The sequence below is a fragment of the Dreissena polymorpha genome, chromosome 15 (genome assembly GCF_020536995.1).
Source record: "Dreissena polymorpha isolate Duluth1 chromosome 15, UMN_Dpol_1.0, whole genome shotgun sequence".
In the NCBI taxonomy this organism is placed as follows: domain Eukaryota; kingdom Metazoa; phylum Mollusca; class Bivalvia; order Myida; family Dreissenidae; genus Dreissena; species Dreissena polymorpha.
The window spans coordinates 13,773,865-13,799,412 of NC_068369.1; the positions used below are offsets into that span (position 1 = coordinate 13,773,865).

Consider the following 25,548-nt stretch of genomic DNA (forward strand, 5'->3'; position numbering starts at 1 on the left):
CCGGACGGCTATTTCCCAATCTGTAATATTAACAGCACGTCGTATAGACATTATAGTAAAAGATCGCAGTTTGTGAATCGAGAGTTTTGTTGACACTTGAGTGTTCAATTGTTATGTGTTCCTTGCAAACCGTTGGACAAACTTCTGGCGGACCTCTTCAACATGGCGGCTCCCGGATACAACGGCGTTTTTTCGGCACCGGTCGATATGGGAGACATAGGGAACATTTCGTCGGCAATGGGAGACCTGGGAAATATTCGTCGGCAAGTGACGACGAGAGTCCGCCGGGAACTCCGTCGGTTCGCCAAACGAGGTCAGTATGACGGACGGCCGATGCCATTTGGTCGTTTCCAGACAGATAGGCAATCTGTGTCGCGTTATATAATATGTATATCAAACGATATTTGTGAAGATGCTGATCGTTTTGAATGTGTTTTCTCTTTGTATATAATATTCAGTGCACGTGTTACAGTGTGTAGTTCTGTTAAAGAAATAATGGAATTCAATAGTTGGGATACCGTTTATCATATTATATCTCATTTTCATTTGCAATATGACTACCGGTATGTGGTTGATTCCGTTTCCTTCCTTCAATTAACAGTCAGGACCTGTTCAGACTGACTGCATAACGCACTGATTATGCAACATTGAATTGCTTTTAAGACATGTTACCAAATCATCATCAAATCACTTTAATGTTATGATATACATAATTCCCTATATATAATAGTTTACAACTGTCACCATGGTTTTCAGGTACACGCCCCTAAAGCGGTCCCGGCCGTCCGCCTGTCTCTGGTTTCCGGCTACTCAACCTACTCGGTGAACCCTTCTCCCCGGGTCTCCATGTTAGGAGGGGTAAGAGCTCTCTTCCTACTCACTGACCCCTAATCGCACAGGTAGCACTGTATGGGGTGATTCATTTTCGAATCTGGTATAAAAAAAATAATTTGTCTTTTCGCCAAAATGCGAACAACTTTTTAAAACAACGATGTCGCTCGCTTAAAGGTAAACGTCACAGTTGACAACTGGAGATTTGGCGTATTTATATACAGTGTATGCCAATTATGGTGTAGTGTATTATGGGATTTCGAAATAAATTGGCACCAATTTTCATGATTTGTCTTGACGCTGTTTCGCAGGCAACAACCATGCCGTTGTTGCATTCTCCTAATGGAAGTCAAAGTAACATCGCGGAGCATCCATTTCTTTTCCCGCGATTTTCGCCTTTATATGTTTTCGATGAAGTCTTGTTTTATAATGTTTCATTGAGCGTTTTAGCTGGACTTTTCACCGAAAAGACCGAGCTATACTTACCACCCTTCTTTCGGCGTCGCCGTAACCGTAGACGTCTGCGTAATGCGTTGAGTTTGATATTTAAATACTGTGTTCAGGGTCTTTATCATTCACTGACCAAGACTGATAACTGTGAACAGTTTTGAGCAGCGTATGCCCCTTTTATTAATTATGAAGGTAAGGGTTATGTTTGCATTTAAGATGAAACTGGGGCAGGTTTACATGACACAAGTACATTCCCTGTCACTACTACAGATATTTGCTTGAAACTTCACACATGTCTCCGATATCATAATGCGAGGTCACTAGTCCAGGCTTATAATTCTGACCGGCAAATAAGCAGAATTAGGCCCCCTTTTGTACATTTTGTCTCAGAGTGTATCACGGCACTCCTATCGAGTTTGCTTACTGAATCACGAAATTTCGGACGGATTTTTAAGTTAGCTGCAATGTCCAGCTTTTCAGTTTTTACTGAAAGATTTTCTGTTTTTTTTTGTGTGCTCTTGAGCTGCGGTAAGGGGGGGGGTGTACCGGAGCACCCGGAACCACTCACGAAAATTTGAACAAAGTTTCAAGATAGCTGCAATTACCAGCTTTTAAGTTTTTATTGAAAGATTTCCATTTGTTGTGTGGTCTGGAGCGCAAGGGGGATGGGGAGTGGGGGATTGAAATACACGAAACCAACCCCACATGTCGGTGACCACAACTATCAATATACATGTATGTCCATCTGGTCCTTATATATAGTCACTGACCAAGGGCGTCATCTGACCTGAAATTAAAGAGAACATTTTCACTTATACAATTTAGATTAATGCGTGTGTTTGCTGCTGACCAATAGCTAAAGTATACATTGACTTACCTGGATGAAACTTTTGATAAAGCAAGCCTGCATGGATACCAAGCATGAGGGACTTGTTGAGTCGCAGTTCAATGACACAGATACATGTTTTTTTTTCAAATGACTTCAGTTAAGATGGGAATATTTTGATAAAATTATGTCTGTAGGTTGCTTGCATTCTTATCAAGCATGGGATTGCATTTGGTGCCAGTTGGGTCAATGTCACTTTTATTAAAATAAAACTAATTCCCTTTGATAACTTTGAAATGACTGTTAGTCATACCTGTCACATTTTCAACTAAATAACTTATCTTTGATTTGAGGTTGTTATACTGAAATTTGGACTGTAGCTAGAATACATCCTGACTTAGCTTGGGATTGCATTTGGGGCAAGTAAGGTCAGGATGAACTTCTCTGTAACTAAAAATATATACACATTGTCCGCTCTTTTATAAGAGTAGATGGGGTTTTGGTTTAAATGTGTATGTTTGTAGCTTATATTATGAAATTGCTTGGGATTGCATAGTAATATAAATTCAAATAAAATAATTGGTAATACGATACAACTCTAGCTTGGTGACATGGCCAGGTTGCTTGTTCTGCTCTAAATATAAACGTTTAATTTTTCATATAAATAATTGAGCAACTGTTACAAATATTCATCATTAACTATGCATTTGCAATCATTATACAGTCGAGTCTCCAATACCGGAAATCCTCCAATAGCGAAACACAATAATGTGTCATGGTTAATATTTTCTTACTTTTTTGTAATTAAAAAAAGATTATTTCATTGTGCAAATTTGTTACCAAATATTTAACAAAAAAATACGGACCATACAATTATATGTTAGAACTATATGTGCGAACTGCACATTCTAATCTTGGACAACACGTTACGCACATGCATTAAACCCCTTTTGCACAGAGGGCGGCCCATATTTAATAAACCCTTTGTCTATCAGCAAAGCTTATGCATTGCAACATTATCTCAATATTGATTTTAACTGTCCTAATTGGATTTGCGTTGTTTTTTGGAACAGTTGAATTAATTTCTTTTTATGAAGTATTATTTGTGTGCTAGAAATTTTGCTTTCGAATAGTATATCAACAGTCGTGTTTAATTGAACCCATATACTGTTTGTGCATCTTTATCTAGTGTAACACAATGTCTTAACAAGGCCCTTTATATTTTATACCAACCATGATGCCACGCGTTTCCTTATTTGGGAAGACTTTTCGGTATTGAGTAAATGGTTTGCAAAGTTTTAGCTTATTTCTCAATATATAGCCGCGCTACATTAGTGAAAATTTAGGCTTTTTCATGTTCGAGTAAAAATCTAAGAAGTTTGTTTCATTAATAAATCGGACGAAAAGTAGTTAGTGATCCGTTTTGACGACACGACTGGATCACAGGGCACTGACAAAAATGCACTGTTCACAATCAAAAAGTCGAGCGCGCTGTCTTGATACAGCTCTTGCTTGCTTTGTTTTTTATTATTTTACTTCCCATATATTAATATCAAGCTGGACGCCGGAAGCTGCGAAGGGCTGCCAAGTTCTGACCTGCGCCAGTCAATTCTTTCCCGGTTACATTTCCCAACTGCTTTACAAAGCAGTAGAACCAGAATCGACCGGAAGCGCTCCCGAGACCAGAACGAGCTCCCCGAGGCGAACAAGGTGCTTGATGAAATCTTTAAGCTATAATCATTGTAAAGTAGTTGCTAATAGTCGAAAATATTAGAGAGCCGCTTGCTTTAATCCTGCCGCTCTCTTAACAACAATATTGCTTTAGGCTGACCAGCGGTTCCAACAGTCTCTTTTTGTTGTTAACGTGGTGTATGCATACCGGTACTTATTAAAGGAAAGAGCCTCGTTCTGAAAAACGTGACTTAATGCATATGCGCAAAGTGTCGTCCCAGATAAACAAATGCAGTCCGCATAGTCTTATAATCGTTGAAACTTTCCGCCTAAACTGGATTTTTTATTAGAAGAGACTCTATTTAACGAAAACTTCCATTTTAGCGTAAAGTGTCGTCCGGTAATATACAGGCTTATTTTAGAAGACACTTTACACACATGAATTCCGCCCCGTTTTCCCAGAATTACTAACAAATATATAGTTCCTGTATCTGAAAATTAATATTGCAAGACTTCACACCATGTTAATAACATATGCTTACATTTTGAAATAAAGATGATTAACCTTAAAGTTATTGACATTAAATTCGCTTACGATATCCAAAATATCTATATATTTTAAACGACACGATAACAAAGATATATTTCTCATCTTTTCAAGAAAGAAATCGCTTTTGGGCATAGCGAGTCGAGTATCACATCCAACAATAGTGGGGTAACCAAGCGCTTCCTGCTCTCCAAACTGGCCAACATCATCCTCGCCGGCTGTATCGCCGCCCTCCTCGTCGGCATCATCTTCATTTCCATCCGGAAACATGAATCCGCGGCTTATGAAGCCGAAATTGCGGCGGCCGCTTCGAATTCTTACGCTATTTTAGGGCGCAATCTCGCAACACCTAATGTTTTCGACGATTTAACACCGGACGAATACAGTCTAGTGTATGGATTTTTGATGCACATTGAAGATTTAAATTTAGTGATCTATGCCAGTGCGAATATTTCCAGTAACTACGTGTATTTGATAGAGTTACACATCCCGCCAAAGGACGAGGTGTACCGGTATTGGAGCGGAGAGGCCAACCCGCCGACAAGGGAGGCTCGGGTGCTCATCATGCGTGGACAAAGCATGCCGCCTGTCATTGAGGAGTACATCGTGACGCCTGCCGACTCGCCATTGTCGTTACGTCCGACGAAAAATGCGTTTTACGTCGAATCTCCAATACCGTTTGCATATAAACCCATCGATAAAGTGGAACAGAAGCATTTGATACAATATGAATTATATCAAACACTGTTGGCTCTGAATTCGTTGCTGATGGATATCTTTCACATGCGATATGAGACCAACTGTTTCTCTGACGTCACGTGTGTCCAACTAGCGTTTTATGACAACTCTTCGCGTCATGAAAACACGCGGTACACGTGGGCTAGATTGTCACGTGGTACACATGAACGCTTGATTCCCATTGGTCTGGATGTTTTACTTGACCAATCATCGACATCACCCGCTGATTGGTCAATTAAGGGTATATTGTTTCGCAACACGTTTTACACAAGTCTTTTTGACCTTCTGAGAGTTTATAAATCAAAATATCAAGGACAACACGTTTCCGACGCTCATATCAGCGCTGAAACTCCAGAACAGGAAAGAATATTTTCGCCTGCTGGTAATTCATATCCTTACTACCCTGGCTTTACGGTCAAAGGTCAAACGTTGGCGTACGGCCAATGGATGTTAACCCTACATTTTAGCATCAACAACGGTTTGTCCGTATTTGACGCTATGTTCAATCAGGAGAGAATCGTGTATGAAATCAGCCTTCAAAAAGTTAAAACCTTACCAGACACATTCATGGAGGCTAGAGGATTGTTTGGCGCCTCATGTCGGCGACTGGTTCCAGGTATCGACTGTCCGGAAACGGCGGCTTTTTTAAACTTTTCGGCCTTCGTCGAGACAGACCGACCCTTTCTTCTTATAGACAATGTGTGTGTCTTCGAGTCATTTGACCCAATGCTTCTCGTGTCCCAAAGTAGCCCATTTTTAGTCCTAAGAACCGTATCCGCGACACAAAATGGGAAACATGTCCTTGACTATGTCTTCAAGCGAAACGGCGAAATTATTGTTCAGATCAATTCAGTCTCAGAGGAGACATTAATCCCAGGGTTGAAAACACGAACGGGCACAGAAAATGAAGAAGTGGGATTTAATCTGTTTCAGTTTAAAGTCGACATAGATTCCAGCGAGGAAACGCTCGCCAGTCAGTTGTATATGACCGGCATACAAGCGGGCACGCAGTCGGTGGTACTGGACTCCACGCAAACCATTAACTTCCCTCGGCTGTCTCGCTTCACTAAACTCGTTACCAATGAACGATGTCTGCCTACAAATTCAACAACGGAAAGACCAGAGTTTGTTATACATAACAATTCACCATCGATTATATATAGGATCACTGTTGACTCAAACGTAAATGCCGCGTTTTTACAGAAATTTGCAACCACACACAAATGGTTGAACTGTCCCATTTTGGTGATGAGGTACAGTGATTCGGAGCGTAACCCCGGGTTGTTTTCCCTGAGGGACGGTGCGGTACAATCCCCCGGGGAGTACGTTACGCACATCGATGATGAGAACCTCGGGGAGCAAGACTTGCAAATGTGGATAACAGTCGGTACCCAAACCGTTCTGAGCAATTCCACCGGGAGCCAGTCGTTGTCCGCGAGTATTCGCATTATTCCGAATTCATGACATTAAATTCATTTAATAGTTCAATTGTATACACATTATTTAAATTAACGAATAGTTACACACGTGTACTTGTGTCGTTGTCAGTACCATGGACTTGTTCAGACTGAGCAACCGCATGAGACCACGTGGTTAGTATGATGTGCTTCGTAAGACTGAGTCAGCGTATTCAAAGTAAGGCTAAATTGCTCCATAACATGACTCCCGAATAATACTGTAAATACAACAGATTGACGAATCATACATAATGTTTAATGAACATGTTCGTCTACCACTTGCGGGTTATGACTACATGCTGTTAGTTAGTAACTGCCTGGGCAGTCTCTAATCATAACGAGATAATCGGCTCGTTCTCAACAAATGGTCAATTAAATAACGGATAATAAATGTTTAAACGAGTGGTGTCGAGATTGGAACCTTTGAATTAAGACAATACAATTGACCAGAAACTGGTTTAATGTGTTAACATGATAGTTTGTTCCAGACATTTACATGCTTAAGTTATGTATTTTATGTTGTGTGCATGGAATCGACTATTGTTTGTTTTATCCTTATTTGATTTAATACTTAATTCTAGTTCGATTTGGGTCGTTTTTTTAAATTGTTGCAAATTAGTTTCAACTATCTAGAACGATTTTTGTGATAACTACTTCTTGTAAATACCGAGCACAGTGTGTTCTATACATAGTTCATTTTGAGTAAAAACTATAAATAACAAGAACATAAACGTTTCAAGATGCATTTTCTTTCATATAAATGTCGTATTAAGATATCAATTAGAGCCAAAATAATGTATATATTAAATAATTGTGAACAAAGGCTATGACTTTGTAAATACTTGATATACGATTTGTATAAATATCATCACTTTTTGCCAACCAGTGGACGGAATTTAAACTGTGCAGGTGTGCGCGACGTCACGCGTCAACTCGTGTGAAGGATAAAGTCCGAAGAAAGAACACGTTTGTGTTATGTCGATTTGATTGTCCTCAATCAAGAACTAAGTACATTTGTATAAAACACACACACACATAATATATCAGTAGTGAAAGCTTGTACAAAAATATTACTTAAGTGTCCATCCGAGTTATTTACGCCTGCCTATGGGTTTGTGGCCAAATCAGTAAATAGTTTTCAATACTGCTTTTATAGCCAAAGAAAATACTCCGCGATTTCAAATGTACATAAACATGCAACTTTCATTGAGATGCATATTTCTTTGCTTAAGTTAACCAGATCGGGTAATGGGAAAGCCTGGAATAATTCAGTTTTGTCTACTCTCTTATTTTTATGCCAATACGATAATTAAACATATAAAATAGCGGAAATATGTATACAATAATTTATTTAATTGCACCGGGTATTAACATGCAAATTATCCCGAGTCACACTAGTCCCCAATTACATAAACCGCGTCCGTTATACCAGACGAAATATTGCATAATATAGGACAATCAGATTATTCCGGGTTAAGGTGGCTATAAACCGGTATAAGTATGTCACAACGTTATGTTCACGGAACATAAAATATTTTATCTGATTATCTATTTCTGAATTCGGTATGCTAATAACATATTTCACCAAAAGGATGGAACCCTCCCAACCCCATAGTTATGAAAGAGGAAAGGAACATAGTGCATATAGTCACTTGAAAAAACAATCAATTTCATAGTACGAATGCTTCATATTTTTTCGATTTCGTTATAAATAACAAGCTACTGGGGAATGTGAGCATTTTTTTTCCAAAAGGGTCGCATGTTGATTTCCTGGGAACCGTATCTCAAGCGAAACCATTCAATACTGGAACATAATCAAGCTTGAAACATAGGCTCTGGATATTAAACGAACGCATTTAATACATATGTAGATACAAAATAGATACATGTTTTTCAGCATATTTTTAAGAAAACAAATATTCATATCGTGTGTGCAAATGTTTGTTACTTAAATTGTAGCTGGTTCTAATGTGAAAATGATTTCTCAATTCGTATCATATAATACATGAATGGTAACTTAACTGCGTTACGACCATGATGATACAGCACTTAACACACCACCATTTGGAGTCAGTATGAGTCCGACGTAAAGAAGTCAGGGGAGGAATTAAATTGTGTAATAACTCGCATTATAATCACAGTATATTGAATTCAAGTGATGTGGGTTTCTTTATTTATTTAATATTGGTCTCAACCTTAAACATACAATTAATGCAATGTATACAACGATTAATATTGTTGATTCTACATTCACTGTCGGTTTAATCGAGCAGGATCAATTCAATTGTGAGTCGAAGTTGTGTTTGTAAAAACAACCAAAATTGTGTCAGACGGGGTGGCGAAGACAGGGTTTAAAAACCCATGATAAAATGAATATACTGAAATCAAAGTTATACATTTCTTCTGCAAATTGCCCCCGTTAAATAGGATCGATAATTTTGTGGATGTGCCTCTGGGTATAATATTGATATTATTTAAAGAAAATATATACTTTTGTTTTCCCGTCCAAAAGCACGTCTTAGCATTTAAAATAGAAATATAATGATTCGCTTGAAATGGGCGGAGTTACTTTATGTATTGTCAAATATGAAGTTCAAATACTCGCTGCATGATATGGACACTCATTGTTTATATGCTGAATAGGAATCAGAATAAATATCAATTGCCATAGTTACCTAGTAAGGATTGGTCGCAATATTGTTCTTTTCAAACGGTTTGCTTTTTGAACCGCAAAATGCAACATCTCATCGTCAATGAAGACATACATTAATATTTATTCAGACTACAAGGTTAGAGATTTTGCCTTAATTTAGCTTAATAAACTTCAGCAAACATGTTTTTAAGTACTGAATATACCTGCTTGACGCAAAAAATGTAACAAAACGACGTACGTTGTGGAAGCCAGAAAAAAGCCATAATATTCTACGTTAAAAATCAAATTTACATTTTATATATTAAGTAAGTACACGGATGTAAGCAGATATAAGAATGCACTGACCGGAAATTAGCACCTAGCTAAGTGATGTCTAATTTGTACGAAACCTTATTGAGCGCATGTGCAGAAAAACAGATTTTGGCATGTATCGTCCATCAACATTTTTGACAGAGTAAATAAAATCATTTAATTTCAAGATCCCAGTTCAATCTTTTGTATCACTTTGGTAACGTATAAGCATTTAAAAAAGAAGACACGAATTCACGCTCTGAAAAGAACCGTTAAATACCTTTTTAAGAATATCAGGAGTTTTATTAATTCAAAATAAGTCAGTTCGTCTATAAATAATAAGAACTTATATGTATAACTTCTATTATGCGCACATTTTATTACATAGATGTTGATTTTAAATAAGAATGGAAATGTACATGCTCCTTGCACTTCTTGGCACTTGTTCTTCACCCTGTCAACCAAATGGGACCGCTTAAGATAGTCCTAATCGCGACGAAAATCTTTATTAATGAACTGTTTATTTTATCTAAGTATTAAATTTCCCTAGTTTACACAATTCACTTTATTTTCTAACGGAATTCAGTCCAGACACCAGATACTGAGAAATGAATCTGAATAGAAACATATAAACGTGTCACCGTTAATTGAAGCGCACTGGTTTGTAGACTAAGTTGTGACTTACTTTATTGGCTATAAATGATGGAATACTTACAAAAGTAGTCCATCACATAAAACGTGGTATGTAGTTTACATAATACGACCGACATTAATTTTAAACTCGTAATATATACAACACATTTGAAACATGTGTTTTGGTTGATTTAAAAATTCCCATGTAAAAGTCAATAATTTAATTAAGAAAAGTGATCTGTAAAAAATATTATGCAAAAGTGAACAACTAGGATGCTATCAGCGCTTTGATTTGCCTCATTACAACGATGTCAGTTACTTCCTGTCAAATATTACATCGGTTTAATTAAATTTTACTCTTGCAGTCAGTTTGCTTCCATTTAATGAGAAATACGCTAAGACCGCAAATAGAACACCGTGTTTACTGTTTACACGACACGACCTATGAACGTAAGAGCGTCGCAATAATGGATACCTGTAGAGCATGTGCCACTATTGAATATTGGGGTGTGTTAAACTTTGTTTCTAAAGTCGTGGAACACCACCTGAAAAACAAAAATGATCATATTAAATAAATAATTCTTACTTTTTTAGCGTACACGTCACGTCATGATTACGTCTCCATTATGTTTTCATAACGTCGCTTTTAATTTTATAAGATTTGGTATTCGGTATTTTAAATGATAACCACTGCTCAGGGCGATGTCCAGCTCAAACAACAGAACGACCTCCGATCCTTGCAGTCTGCAACTCAACAATTGCAAACCAAATACCGTGAGTGGAAACGACAAGAAAACAGTATACCTAAGTCATTTCAAAATAGGAATATGTGCTGAGATTTACCACGGAATAGATTCCGGAAACCTAGATAGAATCATAGGCGCAATGATATTCTCAGGTATAATAATAACCAAAGTTCATATACAAACGAATATCATAAAAATAGATGTGAAAAGGGTAATAAAGTAAAGACATCTAGTTTCAATGGGTCCGGCTTTTTAATAGCATAAAAAAATCGACGGGTATCATGCAAACTGCCTGAAAGACACAGGGGCTACACATTCGTTGACGTTAACATAGACTGTAGTTTGAACCGAGATAAGTGTTCCGACCTTAAAGCTTTTGAAGCAACTTTATCGTGGCATCTTGCTCGTCGCTTAATTTCAAAGGTCAAACCACGGTAGACACACGCATACATGAAAAAACATTATCTGATAACGACGGTAGTGGCGGACATTGCTGAAGACATCGTATAAGGTCTGCTCTTTGCAAGCAGTATCAGTGTCATATTGACTTGGCGACACAACAAACACGTATTAATGGGAACATGTGTTCTGAAATAAGCAAAGTGGCTTTATGTGGCTCGGATAGAAACCTAACATCGTATGACTTCAATATAGAGCACATACAGGGTCGATTGCATGAAAATGCGGATGCTCTCAGCATGAGGAAATGTACACAATGTGGTGCAAATTGTTCTGATACGAGAGAGGTGAAACATGTAGTGAATATTAATGAACAGATGGAACCACAAAAAACTGAAATACCGGAAATAACATATTTTCTCCGATCAGAACGATGACGCAGATGTTTCCCGTCTGACACAGTAGATCATTAATAACCTACGATCTAATTATACTGACGTTGCATTATGAAGCCATTTTCTGAAAATACTACTTAACTTGGAGCGTCTCAAAGTCAGAGATGACTTTGAAATTGTGAATTGACAGATCATTATCCAATTGAAACAAAGGCAAGTAGTGTTGAAACACACGCATGATGTCAATACATCAATACATCTTGGTATTAAAAAAACCTTACCAAACATAATACAGCGGTATTACTGGCCTGGATTAAACAATGATGTTAAGATCTATTTGAACGTATGCAAGGTTTGTGATTAACGTGAGTTTTATACTAATATCATATTTTGTTTTGTTTTCAATCTTTTTTTATATTTCTGGTGTCAAACTTAAAAACCCGAAGCTCTAACGACCGACACGTTGCACATTGTAATCGAATAGTATCCTTAATCGTGGGTTAATGTGGTGATACTATCAGATTTTATAAAGTTATGTAACATATCGTTACTTTAAATAGTAACAAATTGACGTCACGATCGCGCCGTTATTGTGTATTAATATTTGATCCGGACCGATCTTTTATATCAGAAAATAATCGAATCGCGAATTCAACTGAGAAAAATGGCGAGCGGTGATTACAATGATTCCTGAAATTAAATAAAATCAATCGGATACTATAAATTAATTATCGTCGAATCACCGTCATTCGTTACTACCCTCTATTCGCGAATTTAATTGTGTGGCGAGATTGTTTCAACGCATGTCCGATTGTGGAAAAATATAAATGGACGTTTACTCAATGTGAACGCCTCAAGACTTTTGAACACTAATGCGTTTTAGATAGTAAAAAAATTGGTTTCAAATCGAGAATCATAAAAACTATACTTTCCTTTCACCGATTATAACCGTTATTGGAGTTTAATATTTTTTTGAAAATCAGATATCATGTTTTTTGTTGTCGTCCTAGTTTTCAGCAATACTTACACATATTGTACTTGTTTACAGCTTCGACAACGAACAAAGCCAAACACAGTTTTAGTGTGTGTCACCAGTCATTGTTTTTCAGTCGTTTCGAGGTAGTTAGCAATAGATGGCCTGAAATGAGAAAAATAAACCTAGGTCTTTAGAGTTGGCCAGAGCAAAAAGGAAGAAAGTTTCTGAGGTTATGGATTTCGTTCTCTTGAGAAATATTTAGTCAAGCCTTCAAAACACAACCTTCTTGATAAAGCCAATTTAGTGTTCAACGTTGATGAGAAAGGTTTAACTTTCAGCAAAAACCTCGTTGTATTATTTCCAGAGTGGACCTTGTCCATCTGTAATGACCTCAGGTAAAAGCCAAATTGTGACACTCATTTTTGTATTCGTACTGGGGCCATGCTTTACCATAATATTGTCTTTTCCCTGTAAAATGCCTTCTATCTGAGTTGTTGGTTGGTTCTTCATCTGATATCACTGCTGTGATGACATAAATGTTAAGTCTAAGGGATGATGTTTAGGGACATTTGGGGACTCCCTTTTAATAAATAGTACCTAGTGGACACCGCTCTCTTATATCAGTGGGTCAAATGTACTGAGCAAGATCTTACAACAGTGTGCGTTTCATTCTTCACACTTAAACAAGTCATATACTGAAGCCCATCGATTTGTCTTGGCATGTTCATTTCCAGCGTATGTATAAAATACTGCATGTCACAAAGTAATGCGCCAAATTGCTGCTGCAATAACAAGATCCACCATTTTTGGACTGGTCTGAAAGCTTTAATGGCATTACATTCTCCACACAGGGTTCAGACGAGCTGCAATTTACCACATAAACAGGGACACAATATCAACAGAGTATTTCATTTCTGCTGGACTATATTGGACAGTTACTCAGTTGCCATCATTGAAGGTGGGGTATGCACAATGTCTGAAAGATATGACATGTTGCAAAGAAAGATAGTTGCAAACCTACAAAGCAGAATCTTAAAGTAAGAAAACGAAAAGATGAAACATAAGTACAATTATTGCAACTAGGATATCACCTACTCAGTAATATATGACTTGCTATGAAATGAGCAATCAAAGTCTTATGAATCAAGTTAAAAAAGATAACAACTGCTCGAAAGAAAAGGTATGAAGTCGTATCTGAACTGGAGATCAGACCGTGTCAAATTATGACAACGGTAATTGATGCAGTCGTGTACACATCGAAACCTAGCGTAAAGAAGTGTATCATTATGTATGGACATGTATCACATCATTTCAAAGACTATAGCGTCACAGAACGGCTCCAGTTTATGAAGTGTGAAAAATCACTGAAAAAATACAATCAGAAATGTGTGGCAAATGTATGTGGATCGTAATAAAATTGGAACCTAGCAAACATAAGATGAGAAAAAAACACCACGTTCTGTTATGGCGTGTTGCTATCTCAGAAGTAAATGTCGACGGTAATTCAAGTCAAAGAAGATACTTCAGAAAGCACGCACGCGCCAAAGACTGCGGATATATGTGTTCTTTTAAATTCTATAAGAGTTGTAAAGCGAGTTTTATGTTACAAATGTGATTTTGACCTAAAGGAAAAGAGTGCAACGTCATAAAGATCATGTCCCCTCCTTAATGACATTTCAAGTAACTAATTATGGTTTCACTTTTCAGATGTAAACTGTGAAACTATTGAAATAAAACAACGACATCAGTAAATAAGTCGTCATACAAACTTTGAAAAATTACAAAAAAATGAAAAAATATATAGTTAGCGACAAAATGTGCTGTATCCGATTGCAACTGATTGAAAAAAGCTTATTATTGAAAAGAAAAATATTGAAAGAAGTAATTCGTTATTATATTAAATAAATAGAAAACTATTTATTTTATTATTTATTACCCTTACAGAAATGAAAATGTTGCCGCTATGTAGCAGCGATGTTGCGGCTACAAAGAAGCTACCATTTTTTGTAGCCACAACTACTAAGCAGAAAGTAGCCAATATTAGCCGCTAGCGGCTACCTTGTGGCAATCTTAAAGCTATTAGTGGCCGCTAGCGGCTCTTATAGGCACTAGCGGCTCATAGTAGCCGCTAGTGGCTCATAGAAGCCAGAAGATGGCCAGAACATATTCTTGTATGAAAAAAGGTGCAATTTTGAGCCAGATGGTAGCCACAACCAATACTTTAATATTAATCTTGAAAACACAACGGGCTTATAGTAGCCACTAGTGGCTCTTAGTAGCCAGAAGGTGGCCAGATCATTTTCTTCGTCAATAGAATGGCACTCGTGAGCCAAAAGGTAGCCACAATTGTAGAATTACATCTTATTTTGCATGATGTCATGACATCACTGATGATGTCATCAGACAAAAAAACAAAATGGCTGAAGAATCTGACAATCAAAAAGAAGTTACTGGGGAAGAGTTAAAGTCATTGTAAGTAAGCTGTGGTGATTAATTCGGTTTCAATTGGTGTATAATAATGAAAAAGCATTGTTTCGGAAAACCTGCATTATTGAAATATTAAATTTGATTTTTCATACCCAAAAAAGGACATCGGTTTCAAGTTTTAACACTGATATTTTTTCTTTGACATTTGATTTGGCTAAAAGCAAAGGTTTTGAATAAAAATCATGTTTTTATTCATGTGTTGAAGGCTTGTATCTATCCATATATATTCTTTCTAAGAGGGTTTCTGGTAAAAAAATAAATCATGTTGAAGTGTTTCAGAGTTGCCTCACTTTCCTCGACACATGTGTCCTTAATGGTCAAATGTTTTCCCTGTTTGTCCTTAATCATGAAAAAACTTTCAGACAGTTTTGTTATTGTAAAGTTTATTAAAAAAAAAGTCAAAACTAAATCCAATAGCATTTTACTTTAAATAATACTTAACTTTAGACTTAGGAGAGTTTTTTAGTAGAATATGCATTGGTTTGCAATTTATAATATGGTATTGTAGGTTCATATATGTTCTTGGCTGTCAAGGATTTCAATCATTTCACTCGGGAACAGCAGCCGATTTATTTTATAAATCATGCGGAGCTATCCCAGAACTAGTAGCGGCATCGTAGCCGCAACATGTAGAGGCAACATAGCCGCAATTAGTAGCGGCATCATAGTTGCAGAGCCAGACCTAGTAGCGGCAACATAGCCAGAACTAGTAGCCGCAACCTAGCCGCAACTAGTAGCCAGAAAGCACATTTGCATTCGAACAACCACCTTGCCGCAACGTAGCGGCAACTAGTAGCGGCAACTTAGCCGCAACATTGCCGCAACTTAGCCGCTACTAGTAGCCACAGGGCCTTAATTTTCGCAAGGGTAACCATCAAACATTTATTCTTTACATAATTTATTTTCTAAATTGTGTCATATTTGAAGGTTTGTTTAACCTACAACTTTCGACTGAATAATGCTTTAAAAATGATTTTGTTTTATATGAATTTAAATAGCTTGAAGAACCGTTATAATCTTTCAGCGGAGACACAAGCTCTACATGTTTCCAGTATATGCGTGACCTACTTGGGCCCAGTTATATAATTAATTAGATAAGATAAGGCGTTATCGACTTGCCCGTCACGATAGCATATATAATTGGATCTACTCGTCGAAAATTAATTAAAATTCGGGTTATGGGAGAATATTCCGAGCAGTTTTAATAGAGGCACATACAAACAGATAAACTAACGTACATGTAGACGTAAACATGTGGATTCTATTTAGTGCGATGCTTTTAGCACTTTCTGTTGCAGGTAAACAAAACGTGCATGTTGTCTTATTTTTTAAACACGACTACTAATTTTCCCGTCAAGTAAGATATCGTCGTTTGGTTCAGTTTAAGTGAATTAAAAGCACGTCATTGCTCTAGTTAAAATAATTGACGCGTTTCCTCAGACTCACGGATGTTGTTTACACAAAAATATGTCGTTTGATGCGCTTCTCTATTACCTGTGTACGTCCTAGTGCAAGGCGTCTGTCCGGCTGGATTTGAGTCTCTGGAACAGAGCTGCTACGTCATCCTGAAAGTAGTGGGAACATATGACGAGGCACAGGTAAAAGACAGATGCTTATTTTTATATTTAATATCAAAATGAAACAATTACGATTTACTACATCAATATAAGTGTCGGTTTAAACTGTAACGCAGTGAATAACTTTGCAGACGTATTGCGAGATGGTGGGCGCCTCACTTGCTGTGATCCGAAGCCGTGAAGAGGAGAATCTAATAGATAGCTACATCCACCGACACATGAGTGAGTTATGGTCCTTTGTATTGTGTGCTGGTTAGTTTGGAAAACGCGTTTGAGAACTTGTGTTTTCTGCTTACAATAATGCTATGTATTTTTGGCATGGTCGCATTGACATGTCAGCTTATTCACTGCAGGTCAAATACAGGAGGACCAAATCTGGATCGGCGGCACAGACCTCCTCCAAGAAGGGATGTTCCTAGCCCCTAGGAACCAAGAGGTGCTGACATACTTCAACTGGGCCACTGGTCAGCCCGACAACTACGGAAAGGGCGAACACTGTCTCGCCATTTTCCGGGATGACGCGCAGCTACGGTGGAACGACCAATTTTGTAATACGGATAAAGTCCCACTTTGCAAAAGGTAGATCACTTACGCACAGTAATTGTCTTCGACGATCGTCTTTGTTGAGTTTGTTTCTGCGATCGCTTGAAGGAAAACCTCACTCATAAGTCTCTTTGTCGATCCTCGTTTATAGCGACCCAGTCCATACGTGCCTTTACGTTCGGTAATTGATGTGTTATAAATCGATGCAATAACACGCATTGTCCTTGATGATTTGAACATAGGCTTCCCGCTTTTATTTGTAAAGCGTATCGAAGCGGAGCTTTGTAATGCAATGTCATATGCTGTCAAATGTTACTACTTTGTAACAAAAGCGCAATTAAAACTAAACGTTTCAATGTATAGAGAGCAGTAACTAAGTAACGCTACAGCTGCAATATCGCAGTGACAATCTAACCCAACCGTAAACGTGGTGCAATAACAAATTAAAACAGGTGTTGTGAGGGATAATAACATCACGTTGTCGAAGAGGTTGCGTAGTTACATTGTGGCAATGGCGTCTTTAATAATGCTTCCGTAGAGATGGTACAATCACAACGTAACGCTAAATAAGAGATATTGCAATAACAAAGTAACACTACAGTAGAGATAGGGCAGTAACAGCATAACGGTTCTGTAGAGATAGCACGGTAAGGCCGTTATTGTACCTTGGTAATATCGCAGTAACAAAGTAACACCAACGAAGAGATATCTCAGAAACAATGAAATGCAACCGTGGATGGACCGTAATTGCTACATAACGCCGCCGTAGCGCAAGCGCAGCAACTCCGTTACATAACGCTGAAAAAGCAGATACAACGTTACGCTACCCTACTGATAAACATTTAACAACGTTGCGCTGCCGTTTATAACGATGCCGTTGCAGATTATACAACATTACGATACAGACGCGCTAGCGCAGAAACAACGTAATGCGATCGTTTAATTATCGTAGTATCAAAGTTATGTATTGTATGAATAGCGCAGAAATTCAATTAAGCTTCCGAAGCGAAAGCGCAGTAATAAAACAAGAGCTGTCAGAAGACAGCGCGCTCGACTTTTCGAGTGCTTGACAGTATAATGGGGAAATTGTTCATATTCAATAAGGTCAAGGATATATAGTCCTATTCTAATTAATTGAAACATATTGATCGCTTATGTTTTAAAGAAGTGGTACATTATAGACGATTCTGAGTGCAGGTATATTTTCCACAATATATTGAACATTTGTAAAGACATAAAACAAACTACACTTCAACACCGTTATTTTGAACATCGATAATCCGAAGTCACCGTTATTTCGAAGTATTTTTCAGGTCCCGATTTTGGTTCTCCTTTGTTTAATGTAAAATTTCATTGTTAATCCGAACGTCGTTAAACCGAAGAAATCGTTAATTCGAAGTGATTCAGTTGGTCCCAACACTATAATTCGCACCTAATTATCAATCTTTAATCCGAAGTCAAAACTGCAAAATACGGTGCGTAATTTCACACCTTTGTCGTGGCGCGTCAAAAGCCGATCATTTCACCTTTGTCGTCTGCGCGAACGCCGTTGTTCAGAGATACATCGCGTATTAGTTAAAAAATGTTTCATTTCCGAAAATGTATTCATATGTATGTATGTCTGATAATTTGTGTTATTCTTTATATTTTATATGTTCTGTAATGAGACTAAAAAATAAAAACAAGAAAAAGAATCGTTTTATTCCCCCGTTTGTTACAAGTGGAAATCTATTTGCTATCTGACTAGTTTACGCTTTTAAGTAAGCGTGTAACAAAACCATGCGAATTCCACAACGTTTTATTTTTACAGAATCAAAGAAGTCTTCTGTCAAATGTTTATTTCGAATTATCGTTAATCCGAAGTTTTTTTAACGGTCCCGACGACTTCGAAATAACGGTGTTGAAGTGTAATAAGATTATATTTCAAGTTTGATAGCAATAACTTGGATGTGGTGGTTGGACGGTCTTTCAAAAATAAAATAATAAAAATAAATATTTGTGTGTTTTTTAACATGTTTGAAAATAAAATATTTTTGTGTTTGTGGGGGTGGAGAGGGGGAATAATATGTGTGTGTGGTCATTTATTAGATGATTTTTCAAAAATAAAAAGAAACCAAAAGGATTCTGGGTAGGGGCATTGCGGGATGGTTTGGGTGGAGTTCATTGTGGTATGTCAGGTAAGTGTTGTAAGTGTTGTAATACTGTTTTAGTGACACAATGCCCCCTACTGCGCCGCTTTGAACCCATATATTTGACCTTCGACCTTGAAGGATGACCCTGACCTTGACATTTAACCACTCAAAATGTGCAGCTCCATAATAACGCATGCATGCCAAATATCGAGTTGCTATCTTAAATATTGCAAAATTTGACCTTTGACCTTGAAAGATGACCTTGACCTTTCACCACTCGAAATGTGCAGCCCAATGAGATACGCATGCATGCCAAATATCAAGTTGCTTTCTTCAATATCGTAAAATTTGACCTTTGACCTTGAAGGATGACCTTGACCTTTCACCACTCAAAATGTGCAGCTCCATGAGATACGCATGCATGCCAAATATCGAGTTGCTATATTCAATATTACAAAATTTGACCTTTGACCTTGACCTTTGACCTTGAAGGATGACCTTTCACCTCTCCAAAAGTGCAGCTCCATGAGATACGCATGCATGCCAAATATCAAGTTGCTATCTTCAATATTGCAAAATTTGACCTTTTACCTTGACCTTTGACATTGAAGGATGATATTGCCCTAACTTTTCACCACTCAAAATGTGCAGCTGCATGAGATACACACGCATGCCAAATATCAAGTTGCTATCTTCAATTTTTCAAAATTTGACCTTTGACCTTTTCGTTTGACCTTGAAGGATAACATTGACCTTAACCTTTCACCACTCAAAATGTGCAGCTGCATGAGATACACATGCATGCCAAATATCAAGTTGCTATCTTCAATATTGCAAAATTAGACCTTTGACCTTAAAGGATGACCTTGACTTTTCACCACTCAAAATGTGCAGCTCCGTGGGATACGCATGTTTGCCAAATATCGAGTTGCTATTTGCAATGTTAAAATTTTCGGACGGACGGATAGACGCCATATATTTGACCTTTGACCTTGAAGGACGACCTTGACCTTGACGTTCTACCACTTAAAATGTGCAGCTCCATGAGATACACATACATGCCAAATATCAAGTTGCTATCTGCAATATTGCAAAAGATATGGCTAATTTTAAAGTTTTCGGACGAACGCACAGACCGACGGACAGTTCAACAGCTACTGGGGGCACAAAAAAAGGAAAAACACAATTTATATTTTTTTCGGGGGAGGGATTCTTGGGTGAGACCTGGGGGATGGTTTGGGCGGAGTCCATTGTGGTATGTCAGGTAAACATTGTTTTGTGAAAGTATGAAACAAATCTGATCATAAATAAAGAAGTTATGGCAATTTATGCAATTTTTTTATTTGACTTTGAGATTCACGGTCATTCAAAGGTCATGGTCAGATTCAACTTGCCAGGTTCAGTACCCTCATGATAGTAAGAAAAAAGTTTGAATGCAATAGTCTTGATACTTTAGAAGTAGAGTGCATCTTAACACAAATTTAACAAAATATTCAAAGTTACTTAGTAAAAAAGAACCATAATTCCGTCAAAATGCCACCCAGAGTTATGTAACTTGCCCTATACAGTCCCCTTATGATAGTTAGCGAGTGTTCCAAGTCTGAAAGCAATAGCTATGATACTTTAGGAGTAAAATGGACAAAAACACAAAACTTACCCAAATTTTCAATTTTAGAGTATAAAAGGGGCTATAATTCTGTAAAAATCCAGTCAGAGTTACATAACTTTACATGCATGATAGTTAGTAAGTGTTGCAAGTATAAAACCTATAGATTCGATACTTTAGGAATAAAGTGGACCTAAACACAAAACTTAACCAATTTTTCAATTTTCTAAGTATAAAAAGGGGCAAAACTTTACAAATAATGCTGACAGAGTTATGCAACTTGACATACACAAGTGTCTTGTTGCCATAAAGAAGTATTCCAAATTTGAGTTAATTATCTTTGATAGTGTTAACGTTATTTGACTTAATAAAAAACTTTAACCAACGGCGACGCCGACGGCGACGACGCCGGGCGAGTAGTATAGCTCTAATTTTTCTTCGAACAGTCGAGCTACAAACTTTAACAAACGGCCGGGGCGAGTAGTATAGCTCTCATTTTTCTTTGAAAAGTCGAGCTAAAAAAGGAAAAAAAAGATAGTGTTAAAGTTATTTGAGTAAATAAAAAAAACTTTCACCAACACCGACGCCGACGCCGGGGCGAGTAGTATAGCTCTCATTTTTCTTTGAAAAGTCGAGCTAATGATCCTACCTTAGCGCTAGCGTTTAAACCATGTTACGGTATCGTAGTGATAACGCAATGATACTTAAATGCTACGGAGGCGCTGGCACAATAGCAGGGTAACAGGGTAACAGTATCGTGGAAATAACGCATTTAGAATGCTTAAATACCGTGAAATAGAGAACCAACAACGTAACGCTTCCATAGCAATAGCACAGTAACCATATCACGCTATAGTACATTCAATAAAGCTTAAATTTAACGCTACCGTAGTGATAGCGCGGTAAAATACAACGATATTGTAGCTATAGCTCAGTTACTACGTAAATGTAAGCCACAAAGCAAAGAAAACAATCGAAGATAATCGTAAATAAACGTCGCATACAATAACATATATATTGCTCACATTATTTTAACTATAACAGGAGTCATCTACAATTAAGTAAACGAAACTCTCACGTTATTGACAACTTTGATCCGATGCAGTTACAACGATATTTAGTTTTATTTTCTGTTCCATTTATCTAAATTTATTTCAAACAATACTATTTTTGCCGATTCGGTAAACGTTTGTATCGAAAGCTAACCATTCAAAACAAAAATACTATTTACGAAATCGAATTACTGGTTGGAGCGATTTATTTTGTTCATATCGAAGTTTTCAATTATGCATGAGTCTAGCTTACACTGATGTGTTTCGTCACAGAGATGATGATCACACGAGCTACTTCATAAAATACCTAATGGATTAAGTGAAATACAAATTACGGAAAGCTGGTTCTATCATAAAATAAAGTGAATACATATTTTAAAATGATACGTAATATAAATTATAACGCACGGCAGAGCATGGACAACCGTCCTTAATCGGCCCAAGCCGCATTATTGTCCTCGGGGCGTTATGTTGGTAGCGGCCCGATACACTACTGTTACGATAGCACAGTGGCAACATAACACTGCCCTGACGATACCCTGGTAACATAACCGTGTAGATACCGTGTAGATAGCACAACAAACTTTACGCTACAACTAATTACGTAATACTACCGTAGTGTAGTAACCAAGTTGTAACATCGAAGCTCAGCGTAGTACACGTTGATGACCAGTTGTCGTTAGGACGCGAGTCACTTAAACATATAACAACAAAGCGTACTAAGCTAACATTACGGCATCATTTCATATTACATTACGTACTAATTTGTGCATGGAATTTTAAACGTTTTAAAACACAAATTGAATTTAATTGTGTTGATCGTTTCGTTGAATTGTCTTTTTGAAATACCTTATTTATTGTTTTGAGACAGAATTCCATCGTTGGCTTTGTCAGTGCTTCTTTCTAGTTCATTAACCGTTTTGTTTCATGGTCTAGCATTTGTCAGCCTTACCCATATTTGTACTTGTATAATAACAGGGAGCAGATGGGCCCTTCGATTATTGTTGGATAGACCTCGACTGCATTTTCATGTTGAGAAATAAATCAAAACATATAACCTTGTTTTGGTTATATATATGTCGGATCCAGATTTACATATGTAGAACATAACCGGTCCGAGGCCATGTTTTCCTATATTGCCACATAACGTAGAACCTGCGCTAAAGCTCATGTGTAGTAACCTAAATGACTCCAAGACGTAACCCGTTTCCTGAAATATAGAACATAGCATTTAAATACGTATTTAGTTGACGAGTAAATTAAACAAGGGACATTCTCCTTCCAAAAAATTAAAGGACTTGAACAATTAAACGAAAGCCTTTCAAACAGTATTCGGCATAATATTTAAACAACTCAGACAGACATAAAATAGCATTAAATGATGAGTATGAGTTGATAAAGATTAAGATGTTGATGACGAATACAACGACGATGCAGACGACGATCATGATGATGAAGATGAAATAACGGAGCCACCCTTACGTTGTAGGTCTGTATGTATTCTACATTATATGTCATGTTTCGAAATTAGCTGATTACAGACCGACGGACAGACAAACAGTTGTATTTAGACAATTACAACATAATCTTGTCTTCATGCTTAATTATACACATGATTTTTCTGTCACTTGAAAAGTTGCATAACATCATAAGAATATAACATACACTAGTAATTTAAGAATATGACTACAAAACTGACAAATGCAATTAAAGCAGGAGCATGTACGTTTTATCGATGCGTTAAGTACAGTTAGTAATCAATATTAATTAATATCGCATTTCGTATTTCAAATGCTTCTTTGATGTATTTACATACATACTAAATTAATGATTTTGTCACATGAAACTAACTAAGTATGGTGTTTATATACATATAGGTTAGTATGAAATATACGGGTAATATTTTTTATAAATCCGTGTAAAAGATGCATACATATGAAATAGTATTCGTCCTCTAAATCATTGTCATTACAACATAGACAATAACGCTCATTTCGTGGACATTGATAATACATCAAGGGATTTTGTCAAAACTTGGAGTACTAACACATACATAATTGTGAAAAAATGTATGAAGTAAATTCGAATCTATACATATTAAATCAATTACAATTAAACGTGCAATATCACTCTGATATATTAAGTCACGAAACATTTCAATAATTGAAAGCCACGTGAGAAAATATGTGCATTAATCTTAAAAATATAGGAAGCCAAAGTTTTGAAGATTCGCTATCAAATTAACTGAAGCAATCTTCGGCATTATCCGTTCTTTCTACTAGAGGAAAAATTCACCAACAAAGTCATTTGGTTTTGGTATAAAGGTCAAAACCTGGGTTAGACAACTACAATTTATAAGCAATATAAGGCAAGCGTACAGATAATGTTATCAGCAGAATATCTATGTGAATCTAGCACATGATCAAAATATGTTAAAGTCCATGACAGTAGTAATTAATGCCAAAATTAGATGGATAAAATATCAATGTATACGTTTAAACAGACAAAATGTACGTGCACTATCTATGCTTTTAAAGAAACCGTCACAAACCATAAGGCGTTTTTGAAAATGTGCTTCATAGTCGTAGTCATCATCACCATCGATGTTCTGATAATTGGACACCATTAAAATCAGCAGCAAAATCATCAAAATTCACCATCATCATATCAAATCCGATTCGCCATTCTCAACACTGTCATAATTAACACCAGCGTAATCAGCAGCATATTCACATAAACAGATTATTAATATTGAAATAATCGCTCAATACCCATTCGCTTTGACATAGGAATATCATGAATACTCATGTATGTTTATTGAATGCTTATTTTGAAACTTTTGATTAATACACTCATAATATGAATGTTTATATCGTGCACAATATATATTGATGATTGCGATAACATGAACATTTTATGATGTCAGTTCCAATTAAAACGAAGATACAATCTTGTGATGACGATAGCGATTAGTATACTGGCGGTGAGGTAGTATGGTGCTGTTGTTGATGATGAGGATTAAGGAACATGATGATGAGGGAGGCGTTCACGTTGTTGTTGCTGCTGTGTATGAAAATGGTGATGTTCTGCGGTTAATGACTGTGATGGTGATGAATATTAGTATTTATAAGGATAAAACGGGAGATGATGAATACGAATGCTAACGACGCACTCCAGTTATTTTATGATCACTAACAAAACACTTAAGGCAGGGTGTTCTTTGCCAAAGACTGGTTGATAACAATGTACGTTCCAAAGGTAGCGCCCTTTGGAGTTGAACCTAACATATAATTTGACAAAAAATCGTGGTTAAACAGGACGCATTTAAGTGTTTTTTTTAAATAATAACAATACTCATAAAATACACCCAAATTGTTTTGAAAGGTTTGTTGAAACAATTAATGTTAAATGGAATTAGATCAGCGTGTATTCAATACATAATTAACTAAATATTAATAAGTCTCATTTCGACTCGGCTTTATTCTTACTATTTATCGTTACATGTATCTTAAAGTGTACATAATATTTCTAACGAGGC

The 25,548-nt window shown here is 36.9% G+C and overlaps 2 protein-coding genes across 7 annotated transcripts in view; both read left to right on the forward strand.

The window, feature by feature from the left end:
- The window catches only part of LOC127859505 (amiloride-sensitive amine oxidase [copper-containing]-like), a 25,352-nt gene extending 18,009 nt beyond the window's left edge, over window positions 1-7,343 (forward strand). The window contains exons 3-4 of one of the 2 annotated variants that reach the window (XM_052396997.1): window positions 3,665-3,817; window positions 4,440-7,343. In XM_052396997.1, coding sequence (XP_052252957.1) covers window positions 3,665-3,817; window positions 4,440-6,527 — 2,241 coding nt within the window. In that variant the 3' untranslated portion in view covers window positions 6,528-7,343. The remainder of the gene's footprint in view (window positions 1-3,664; window positions 3,818-4,439) is intronic. The other variant, XM_052396998.1, reaches the window with a different exon arrangement.
- LOC127859506 (perlucin-like) overlaps window positions 1-25,548 on the forward strand; it is a 32,212-nt gene that overhangs the window by 664 nt on the left and 6,000 nt on the right. Inside the window, exons 1-6 of one of the 5 annotated variants that reach the window (XM_052397003.1) lie at window positions 16,200-16,398; window positions 16,610-16,698; window positions 16,809-16,899; window positions 17,031-17,255; window positions 20,554-20,616; window positions 22,989-23,067. In XM_052397003.1, coding sequence (XP_052252963.1) covers window positions 16,353-16,398; window positions 16,610-16,698; window positions 16,809-16,899; window positions 17,031-17,255; window positions 20,554-20,573 — 471 coding nt within the window. In that variant the 5' untranslated portion in view covers window positions 16,200-16,352 and the 3' untranslated portion in view covers window positions 20,574-20,616; window positions 22,989-23,067. Of the gene's footprint in view, window positions 1-16,199; window positions 16,399-16,609; window positions 16,699-16,808; window positions 16,900-17,030; window positions 17,257-20,553; window positions 20,617-22,988; window positions 23,068-25,548 lie in introns of those variants that run through there. The other 4 variants (XM_052397002.1, XM_052396999.1, XM_052397000.1 and 1 more) reach the window with 4 other exon arrangements.